Source organism: Vipera berus (genome assembly GCF_964194415.1).
Source record: "Vipera berus genome assembly, chromosome: 6".
Classification (NCBI taxonomy): Eukaryota; Metazoa; Chordata; class Lepidosauria; order Squamata; family Viperidae; genus Vipera; species Vipera berus.
In genome coordinates, this window is record NC_138208.1 from 3,806,779 (window position 1) to 3,818,861 (window position 12,083).

General features: G+C 42.0%; 1 protein-coding gene across 5 annotated transcripts in view; it reads right to left on the reverse strand.

Annotated features, from left to right (window-relative positions):
• Window positions 1-12,083, reverse strand: part of ORC5 (origin recognition complex subunit 5) — a 90,457-nt gene that overhangs the window by 10,830 nt on the left and 67,544 nt on the right. For 3 of the 5 annotated variants that reach the window (XM_081331324.1, XM_081331326.1, XM_081331323.1), the window contains one exon: window positions 1,660-2,582. The exons of 1 other annotated variant lie outside the window; for it this stretch is intronic. In XM_081331324.1, the coding sequence (XP_081187450.1) occupies window positions 2,537-2,582 (46 nt within the window). In that variant the 3' untranslated portion in view covers window positions 1,660-2,536. Of the gene's footprint in view, window positions 1-1,659; window positions 2,583-12,083 lie in introns of those variants that run through there. One more of the 5 variants, XR_014026946.1, reaches the window with a different exon arrangement.

The following is a 12,083-nucleotide window of genomic DNA, read 5'->3' on the forward strand; positions in this document are numbered from 1 at the left end:
GAAAATAACAGCAAAAAAGCCGTCTATGCCTGTTCAGGTAAATCGATCATTTAGATATTCATCATTGGAAGATTAATCTATCATCAGTCTGTGTCTACATCTCATTATTATCTATATCATTATCTATATTATGTTTACAGTATCTCATTATCTATTATTTATTTTTATTTTAATTCCATTTATATCCCGCCCTTCTCCGAAGACTCAGGGCGGCTTACAAGCTTAGCAGTAGCCTTCATTCTATGTATATGCCTGCTTATCTGTGTCCATCCATCCATCTCTCTATCCATCCATCCATATCTATCTATCTTATCTTTTTTTCTGTCTTATCCACTCAAGAGCCGGAGCGGGCAGAACAAACCAATAAAGTAAACTTGGCAGGACAAGCTCACATGGTGTGATAAGATGAGGGTTTGTGTCAATGTGAGTTGGGGGCTGGGGGCACCAAGGGAGGCTCAGCCAATCTCAGTGTATACATGGTTGTACTTTGACAATAAACGGTTCATTCATTCAACCGTTCGTCTTTTGGTTTTGTATCCTCGAGGCTGTGCGGTTTTGTCCCTGCTCCGGTCTTACCTAACCCTTTTTCCTCTTCCTCCGTTTGTGCTCAAGACTGCTAAAAAGATTCCAGCGGGCTGCTTTTCGGGAACGCGGCTCCCTGCCGTACTGTCTGCCCGAAGTGAACACGCCCTTTCGGGATCCCCCTTCCTTGCTTTAAAAATAAAACTCAAAACGACACCTCTTGTGGGTTACGCCAAGGTTTGACCTGCAAAGGTAGCAATCCCGTGCTCCAAGGCTGTTTGGGTACGGTCGCCCTGGCTAAAAAGAAACGACGGAAGTCACTCATGGACAAGCCAATTCTGGGAGCTGAAGTCCACAAGTCCTAAAGTTGCCCAGTTTGGAGACACCCCGCTCTAACCGAGGAGAGCGGCCATAGCTGGATACCCCGGAACTCCCAACAGAAGTCTTTGAAGGGGGGAAGATTTCAGGAAAATTCTGGCAGGAGGCTGCAGGGCTGGCTGCCTCCTTCCTGTCTCAAACACGGCACAGCCCCTAACATTTCCATGTATTTTTAGACAAGGAAATACTTACCTTACCTCTACAAAAGTCAACTCTTGTCTCAGAATGTCAATATGCTTAAGGGATCCTGGATAGTCTCCGAGCTCAGCGCTTGTCTCACAGATGTTTCATTACCCAAACTAGGTAACATCATCAGTGCTACTAAGGGGCAGGGCCTGCTCCCACTGATCATAAAATAGGCTTAGCAGCTGTAAACCCTAGGCATTTGGCGAAAAGTAATCTGTATCTATATCTATATCTCTTTAATAGTTCTAAAAACTTGAGTCCCAGGTATGATCCTTTAAAATCTGTGGTTTGACGAAAGCTTAGTTATTAATAAAGGTTTTTTCGTCCCGGAGATCAGTGGTTTTAGCAGATTTTAAATCTATCTATCTATCTATCTATCTATCTATCTATCTATCTATCTATCTATCTATCTATCTATCTATCTATCTATCTATCTACCTATCTATCTATCTTATATCTATATCTATCTATTATCTATATCTCTATATCTATCTTATATCTATATCTATATCTATTATCTATATCTATCTATATGTATCTATATCATACTGATGAGAACAAATAAGTTTGAAATGATCATATCGGTCTCCCTTTATTCTTTGTTAGCAAGCCAAAAAATTTACACAAATATGAGCTGCCACTGCTGTGGCTACTGCCTGTAAGATGGCCTTGGGCTAGGCTGAAACAGGAAATAAGATTTGTCCCGTGTCTGGGACTAAGCAAGTGTATTCTGAATGCTTAACAAACATTTAACATCCATCTATCTATCTATCTATCTGTCTGTCTGTCTGTCTGTCTGTCTGTCTGTCTGTCTGTCTGTCTGTCTGTCTATCTATCTATCTATCTATCTATCTATCTATCTATCTATCTATCTATCTATCTATCTATCATCTATCTATCTATCTATCTATCTTAAAGAAAATCAGGCACGGTCACTAGGCTAAGCTCTAGGAAGGAAAGAAAAGCATCCACCAGGTTGACTGTATTTATTGTGTCTGCTATTCCAAACTCCTTTAAGTGAGGCTGTGACAGACAAACGCGGCCCCTCCCACGGAGAGGAAGTGAAAAGCTTGGGCGTAGGAGCCTGCCGCCACGTTCCAAGCGCGGGGGACACAAGAGCACTCACAGCACAAAATAGCATCTCTGTCAAATGGGTTTCAGGCAATCTCGATGCTGCAATGAAATAATTAAGAGGGGAACAGATTGGGCTTAGTCCCTGCTGTTTGTAATTAACACGTTTGCTCCAAATACGCCAGGGTATCGGGGAAAGCCTTCCCTGCACAGATCCATCCGGGCCAAGGAGAGGCTTTTGTTCTTATCCCACGCTGAGTCGGCACCTGCTTTGGGCAAATCCCGGCGAGCCGGCCGTCTCCCCTTCCTGGATGGCTAAACGACGGGGTACAAGCGACGGGGTTCGCCTCGGTCGCCATCCCAGGCGTCCGTGCGCTCTTCACAAAAAGTCATATAAATAGTTGGTGACGTCAAAGTTTACGGTCCTGCAAACATCAAGACAATGGGTCGTCAAGTCTTTTGCCCCTTTAAGAGAGTAACAGAGCTGGAAGGGACCTTGGAGGTCTTCTAGTCCAGCCCCCTTCTCAAGCAGAGAAGTCTTCTAGTCCTTCTCAAGCGGAGAAGTCTTCTAGTCCAGCCCCGTTCTCTATGCCGTTCCAGACAAGTGGAACGGTCCGGTCTCTTCTTAAAAGCCTCCAGTGATGGAGCACCCACAACTTCTCCGGAGGCAAGTGGTTCCACTGGAATTTCTAGTTCTAAGTTGCTTTTCTCCTTCATTATTTTCCACCCGTTGTTTCTTGCCCTGCCTTCTGCTGCTTTGGAAAATAGGTTGAGTCCCCCCCTCCCTTTCCTTGTGGCTGCCCGTCAAATACTGGAAGACTGCTATCGTGTCTCCCTTCTTTTCGCTAGATTAGACATACCCGGTTCCTGCGACCGTTCTTCAGGTAGCCTTCAGCCCTCTGATCCTCTTTGCTGCTCTTTTCTGCGCTCTTTCCAGAGTCTCGACCTCTTTTTTTACAACAGGGTGGCCAGAACTAGACGGAGTATTCTAAGTAAGGTCTTACTAAGGCTTTGTAAAGCGACGTTAGCACTTCACGTGACCTTGATTGTAACATAGAACATCCTCCTCCTGTGAATGTCCTCGACTGAAACGACTAAAAACCGTAATTCAATCAATTCTGATTGAGTTCCGATTCCTATGTATTAAAAAGACTGAAACCTCGGAAGGATGGAAGGCGGAGTCAACCTCGAGCCAATCAGGATTGAACTCCTGACGGTGGGCAGAGTTCGCCGGCAATACTGCGTTCCAACCACTGCGCTGCTTAGATAGCAATAGCAACAGCACTTAGACTTTTATACCGCTTCGTTGTGCTTCAGAGCCCTCTCTAAGGGGTTTACTGCGTCAGCCTCTTGCTGCCAACAATCTGGGTCCTCCTTTTACCGACCTCGGAAGGATGGAAGGCCGAGTCAACCTTGAGATGGTCAGGATCGAACTCCAGACCGTGGGCAGAGTTAACCGGCAATACTGTATTCTATTCACTGCACCGCTTAGATAGCAATAGCAACAGCACTTAGACTTATATACCGCTTCGTTGTGCTTCAGAGCCCTCTCTAAGTGGTTCAGAGTCAGCTTTTTGCCCACAACAATCTGGGTCCTCCTTTTACTGACCTAGGAAGGACGGAAGGCTGAGTCAATCTTAAGCCGGTCAGGATCGAACTCCTGGCAGTGGGCAGAGTCTGCTTGCAATACTGCATTCTAACCACTGCGCTACCATGGCTTGCCCTCCCTTCCTTCCTTCCTTCCTTCCTTCCTTCCTTCCTTCCTTCCTTCCCACTTAGTACTAGCACTTAGACTTATGCACCGCTTCACAGTGCTTTACAGACCCTCTCTAAATGGTCCACAGAGTCAGCCTACGGCCCCCAACGATCTGGGACCTCGTTTTTACCGACCTCGGAAGGGTGGAGGTGCTGAGTCAACCTGGAGCCAGTGAGATTTGAACTGCTGGCAGCCAACAGTCCGCAGCATTAGCTTGGAAATACTGCGTTCTAACCACTGGGCCCCCACACCGGTCACGACAGCCGTCTTCCAGCCCTTAAAAGACTGTCATAGAGAAGAGAGGACTGCTTTTATTTCCTAAAGCAGACATGTCAAACACAAGGCCCGGGGGCCGGATCCGGCCCGCGAAGTGGTTTCATGTGGCCCGCGAAGCCATCCTGGACACAGTGAGGGAACGGCCCCCACTGCCTTGGCCCTGGCCCAGAGACCCTCCTTCTGCCAGAGACCCTCAGATCTGTCCCACTCCTGCCCGGGCCCCCATAGGCACCCTTGATGCGAACGATGTAGAGCTGGCCACGCCCACCCAGTAGGCCATACGCACTCTAGCCACGCCCACCCAGTAGGCCACGCCCACCCTGGCCATACCCACCCGGCCCCCTGAGGGCAACCACAATGCTGATGCGGCCCTCAATGAAATTGAGTTTGACAACCCTGGTATAGAAGATCGGTAGGTTTTTGAAGACTTTCAGGGTTTTTTCCCCAGGACCTTAAAAGTGCAAGGTAGATTTTAAGACCATCCAGATAGCTTAACCTTCATTTTTTAGAAAAGCAGCAGAAATAATTTGGGGAAGACCCAAAAACAATTCTTGGGAAATTGTTCTGGGCTACTTCCAACTGGGCAATTGGCTTTCGATCCCACCCATGGATGTGGACGAATTTCCAAAATACAGATGGAAGGTTTTTTTTGTTATACTAAAAATATGGTGGAAGCTTGTTCAATTTCCTGGCGGTGAGAACCATGAATCCATGGAATAGCTTGCCTCCCGGGCGCTCCATCGCTGGAGGTTTTCAAGAAAAGACTGGACAGCCGTTCGATCCAGAGGGGGTAAGGTTTCTTGCTTTGAGCAGGGGGCTGGACTAGAAGACCTCTAAAGCCTCTTCCATCCCTCTGATCTGGATAACAGATCCAGAGCTTTCATCTCCTCATCCCCCACCCCTTCCAATTTGGGAGTGCTAAGGGAATGCAACCAGTCGTGCAAATAACAAAAGATTCTGCTCTCATGAGGGTAAGACCGATCTTAATCCAACTTGAGATTTCTTTCCAGGCCCACTTCAAGATGACTGGATGGAAACTGTAAGTATATTTAAGCTCTGAAAGAAGGTAATATTAGAAGACAATTAGCTATGCCTTCCTGCTTTTTTTTTTTTTTAGTTGCGCCGTGTATTTGTTGTTTCATCTGTTGTACGCGATTATAGTTTACGGCAATAAATAAATATTGACTTATCAGTGAGATGCTAATTGTTTTCGATGCAGCTTTAAAATACTGGAAAACAGCACCTGACTCCAATCTCCCCTTGTAGGAACTAAGCCTTAAGATTTTCTTCCAACACCTCGTTATATCATTATACTGGTGAGAAGAGACTAAAGATAAGAGAAGAAATTTACTTGGGATGCATTTTTAAAAATAAAAATAAAAAATAGGATGCCAATTGGAACTTTAAGGTTTTTCAACAGTATACTTTAGGGAAAGTCCATCATACAATTCTCAAGGCAAAAGTTGCCTAAAATCATGTTTCGGGAATGATATGTAGCAAAGACATAAATGTGTGTGTGTGTGTGTTTTCTGAGGATATATATATATATATATATATATATATATATATGCAAAATACTGTATAAAAGTCCATGTACATTTTCTATTTAGGTCTATCATTTGTTTTAAACTGCAGGTTGACAAAGAAATTGGATGCAACTTAAATGCTGGGGGGAAAAAAGTAAACAGCGGATTTGTTCTGCCCTTATAAAACGTGCTTCAGGTATAGGATGCCTTTGTCTGCTTTAAGCAGTCATATTTATGTGGGTTTTGATTGCTTTTAGTTTTCTTTCTTCCCTATGAATTCTAAAGATAAAATTGCCTTGTTCTTAAACTAACTTTTTTCCCCCTCTCAAAACTATATGGTGCCTTTCAGTAGAAAGAAATTTGGAAATGTTTCAGGTAGGACATAGTTTGATTTTGTAAGTCATTTTCTCTCTTTGAAAAGATGATAGGAATGCTAATCAGAGGAATGATGTGCCAAGTTTATTATTTTAGCTTACTGAGTGACAGATATGCTAATATGTATATGCCATGTATGAGAGGGAGGGAGGGAGGGAGGGAGGGAGGGAGGGAGGGAAGGAAGGAAGGAAGGAAGGAAGGAAGGAAGGAAGGAAGGAAGGAAGGAAGGAAGGAAGGAAGGAAGGAAGGAAGGAAGGAAGGAAGGAAAGCATTCCTGCTGATGTATAACTTATTCAGAAGCATATTAGGAATGACGTTTTCTAGTTGCACAGATTTTCAGATACAAAAAATTACCCGCAATTTAAGCCAAATAAAAATTTTAGCTCCAGATTAAAAAAGATTTTTTTTTTAAAAAAAGCTAGTAAATACAGCTCACTATTTGGAGATGCAAAACAGCAATTGTGTCCGCTATTGAACATTCTGGTCTTCTTCCAAACCACCTGTTCTAGCATTATGTATGGCATAACTCCTTCATATGCATTAATTTGCAATCCGCATTCTTCCATTCTTAGCTGTGGTTAACCCCTGCCATTTAATGAAACTTGAACAATCCAAGAATACTCGGAATGTATTTTTCTGCTTTGTTAGAATAAAGAATGATGCCTTAGAAGCGTAAAAATATTCCTTCTCCCCCCCCCCCACCCTTCTTCTGAAATTAATTTTGATCTTTGGTATTAAGATTCAATGCCGAGGCTTCCTTATTTCTATACAAAAAATGAAGAAATCCAAAAAGGAAAGGGTTTTTTCCACAAGTGTATATCATTGTAAAAAGAGCAAGAAATTGTAATTTTAACTATTAAATTATCTCTGCTTTTCAAGGCAATCTGTTCCAGTTTCGGCATCGTTGTTAAGGCCACGTTTAGAAAGTAATTCGTGACTACGGAATTATACAAAACATGAAAGCTTCTAATATGCTTGCAGCTGAAGTGACAGTTATGAAATTTACTCGATTAGTGGCATTATTCATAAAAACTGAATGCCATTAACATGGGCAAGATGTAAAGCCTAGATTAAAGAGCCGTAACACTGTTTCCTTGACAAAGCAATAGGTTGTCGTAACGCATTATTTAATCTAAAACATCTGGCTGCCTACAAAAAGAACAACAACTGGTGACCTTTTTAAGACGTGGTAAGAATATCGTTTAAGGCAGAAGCTACCGGCTCTCCGTTCATTAAAGCAGCCTCTCTTTTTTCAGGCTTCCATATGAGCTTCAAGAAAGATGTAGTTGTTTTAAAGGGTCAGTGCTTGAAGTGAATGCTTTTCATTTTAGTTTACCAGGAAGGCTGAAAAAAAAAGAGAGGCAGGGCTAAAATGATTTCCGGTTGTTGTTGTTGTTGTTTTAAAAAAAAGGCTGTTTGGGAGAATCTTTAGCACTATTTCTGAATCGTGTTCAAAGTGTGCACAGCCGCACTGTGCTTCGTATAAAGATAGCCTTTAAGGAAAAAAATTCACAGGCCAGCTGAAAATAACACGACTTCTTAACTTGGGATTTCTCAAAAATGCTTAGAATGAATATTGCCCGAACTTCAAAACTGTCGATTTAGGGGAAAAAAAAAAGAGAGAGAGAGATGAAGTAATGTTTTTTCCTGACTGCGAATGCTGTTATGCCAGACCAGGCAAAAGTCTGATCGTTTAAACATCAGCAAGTTTAGAGATTTTATTTATTGTTTTCCCACTGAAAGTAAGCTCAAAACAGCTACGAAAAGGAACATTAAAAACAGTAGGAGGGGGGAAAAAAAGAACAAATCAAATTCACAAGTATAAAAGCATAAATAACACTTCGGCTATAAAGAAAGCATTAAAATGAAATAACAGGACACCTGCTGAAAGGCTAAATATTTACTGGAATAAGGAAATATTTTGTCTGCCAGGACAAAAATAGTGCAGACACAAACTTGGGCTCTCTTAGCAGCTAATCTCAATCTCCATGAGTAGCAACCAAACAGACCCTGACTTTTCTACCACGTCTCTGAGTGAGGGGACCCTAACCCTAAAATCCTAAAAATAAGCAGGCTTCTAAAAGTAAACTGCTTCTAACAACGTACAGGTAGTTCTCGACTTACGACCACAATTGGTCGTCAGTCGAGGATTACCTGCATAAAATTTCTGTTGCTAAGCAAGACAGTTATTAATTGAAGTTTGCCCATTTTACCTTCCTTGCCACGGTTGTTAAGGGAATCGCTGTCGTTGTTAAGTTAGTAACGCGGTGGTTAAGTGATTCCATCTTCCCCCGTTGACTGTGCTTGTCAGAAGGCTGCAAAAAGGGATCACGTGACCCCGGGACGCAGCCACCGTCATAAATATGAGTCAGTGGCCAAGCGTCTGCATTTTGAACAAGTGACCCTGGGGATGGATGCTGCAATGGTCGTAAGTGTGAAAAATGGTCATAAATCACTTTTTTCAGTGCCCGATTCTTATCTCTCACTCTCTTTCTCTCACTCTCCATCTGTATGAGTCAGTCTATCTATCCATCCATTCTATCCATCTATCATCTATCTATCTATCTATCTATCTATCTATCTATCTATCTATCTATCTATCTATCTATCTATCTATCATCTATCTATCTATCTATCTATCTATCCATCCATCCATTCTATCTATCTATCCATCTATCTATCATCTATCTATCTATCTATCTATCTATCTATCTATCTATCTATCTATCTATATCTATCTATCTATCTATCTATCTATCTATCTATCTATCCATCCACATCTATCTATCTATCTATCTATCTATCTATCTATCTATCTATCTATCTATCTATCTATCTATCCACATCTATCTATCTATCTATCTATCTATCTATCTATCTATCTATCCACATACATACACCCACCTATTTATCTATCTATCCATCCATATCTATTTGTCTGTCTGTCTATCCATCCATTCAATCTATCTGTCTGTATATCTATCTATCTATCTATCTATCTATCTATCTATCTATCTATCTATCTATCTATCTCTATCTATCCACATACATACACCCACTATCTATCCATCCATCCATATCTATCTATCTATCTATCTATCTATCTATCTATCTATCTATCTATCTATCTATCTATCTATCTATCTATATCTATCTATCTATCTATCTATCCATCCACATCTATCTATCTATCTATCTATCTATCTATCTATCTATCTATCTATCTATCTATCTATCTATCTATCTATCTATCTATCCACATCTATCTATCTATCTATCTATCTATCTATCTATCTATCCACATACATACACCCACCTATTTATCTATCTATCCATCCATATCTATTTGTCTGTCTGTCTATCCATCCATTCAATCTATCTGTCTGTATATCTATCTATCTATCTATCTATCTATCTATCTATCTATCTATCTATCTATCTATCTATCTATCTATCTATCTCTATCTATCCACATACATACACCCACTATCTATCCATCCATCCATATCTATCTATCTATCTATCTATCTATCTATCTATCTATCTATCTATCTATCTATCTATCTATCTATCCATACATACACCCACCTATCTATCTATCTATCCATCCATATCTATCCTATCTATCTATCCATCCATATCTATCTATCTATCTATCTATCTATCTATCTATCTATCTATCTATCTATCTATCTATCTATCTATCCATCTATCTATCCACATACATACACCTATCTATCTATCTATCTATCTATCTATCTATCTATCTATCTATCTATCTATCATCTATCTATCTATCTATCTATCTATCATCTATCTATCTATCTATCTATCTATCTATCTATCTATCTATCTATCTATCTATCTGTCAGAATCCATTTATATCACATTTCATAATTGTATAGGTAGAACAACGTGCTATTTCTGGGGCTTCTGCCATCTCTCCGAGGGGGGGGGGGAGAGGATGGTTACTAAAGTGATTTTCAAACAACAGGGGATGTTTTAACGGGGGAAGGGTGGGGGACAGACAGGTCTGGATCCCATCTTCATTTACAACTGAAAAGGAAAGCAATAACCATAAAACCAAGGAGAGTTCCCTTTCCCATGGAAGGACCTGACACCTAGCAACTGACGACAGCCTGACCAAATGGATGAGGGGAGGGGCTGAAATGGGAATGGTTTATATAGGATTGAAATGTAACTTTCGTCAGATTCCATCTTGTATTCCCACAATCGATTCCATCCTAGTAAACATTTTCCTTTTGGACTAAACTTGCATCCAAGAGTTCTTATTTCCTAAGATGTGGATTGAGGTAGGTCCTGACACTATCTATCTATCTATCTATCTATCTATCTATCTATCTATCTATCTATCTATCTATCTATCTATCTATCTATCATCTATCTATCTATCTATCTATCTATCTATCTATCTATCTATCTATCTATCTATCTATCTATCTATCTATCTATCTATCCATCTACCTACCTACCTACCTACCTACCTCTATCTTTGTAAGTGTTTTTCAATGGACCACTAAAAGAATTCTAAGAAGGGAATCACTTAATTTCGTTCTAAGTTTTTGGACCTGATGTAGTTTCTAAACATTTTTCAAAGGCAGTGTCATATTGTATCCTGTTCAAACACTGTAATTGTTTCACTGGATGTAACTACTGCACGTGTCATCAAGGGAAGACCCAACATTTTCAGGAACAAATGCAGTGGACAACTCAAGCCTTAGCTGTACAGATTGTACTCCTGCCCATTGCCAAATCAAAATAGGTTCAGAGCCAAATCAAAAGCACGAAAAGCTTGATGTTTGTTTGCTTGTTTTTTTCTCTTTTCCCCATCCCCGTTTTGTATCTTAACTTTGGAGATAAATAAGTTATTTTTTTAAAAAAGGATGAAAAACTGAGAACATGTAGTCCTCGACTTACAACAGTCCAGTTAGTCACCATTCAGTTACGACGGCACAGGAAAAAAAAAGGGATTCCTGACCATTTTTCACTCTTACGATCCAAGGCAGCATCCCCAGGGACACCGGATCAGAATTCAGTCGCGTGGCAATTGACTCCTATTTATGACGGACGCAGCGTCCGGGTGTCCCGTGATCCCCTTCTGCAACCTTTTGACAAGCCAGGTCAATGGGGAAAGCCAGTCTGACTTGACAACTGTCATGCTAACTTAACAAATGCAGTGATTCACTTAACAACCGTGGCAAGGGAGGCTGTTAAAATGGGGCAAAATTCACTTTGTCTCACTTAGCAACAGAAATTGAAGCAACCACTTCACGAACGCAGGACACAACGTAGGAGAGCAAACCCAACAGGACAAGAGTCAGGAGTCCATCTGCACTTGAAAGACCAAGGCCGCTCTTTCCAAGACAGCAAAGTCCACATTTCGGACCGAGAGGACCGCTGGTTTGAAAGGGGGATCCAAGAGGCCATCTAGTCAAAACCGAACAGCCCCCCTCTCAACACAGGGGGAATCCAACATCATCTATTTCCTGTCTACAATGCAGTCCTTTCAACAGTTCCATGAAGGCTCCACACCTATTTGCACTATTCAGGTGACACCTCAGACAAACCTCCAGGAGGCCTCAACGACTCTCTAAAACAGACATGTCAAACACAAGGCCCGGGGGCCGGATCCGGCCCGCGAAGTGGTTTCATGCGGCCCGCGAAGCCATCCTGGAAACAGTGAGGGAACGGCCCCCACTGCCTTGGCCCTGGCCCAGAGACCCTCCTTCTGCCAGAGACCCTCAGATCTGTCCCACTCCTGCCCAGGACCCCATAGGCACCCTTGATGCGAACGATGTAGAGCTGGCCACGCCCACCCAGTAGGCCATACGCACTCTAGCCACGCCCACCCAGTAGGCCACACCCACCCTGGCCACACCCACCCGGCCCCCTGAGGGCAACCGCAATGCTGATGCGGCCCTCAATGAAATTGAGTTTGACACCCCTGCTCTAAAATAATGCAAATGACCAGC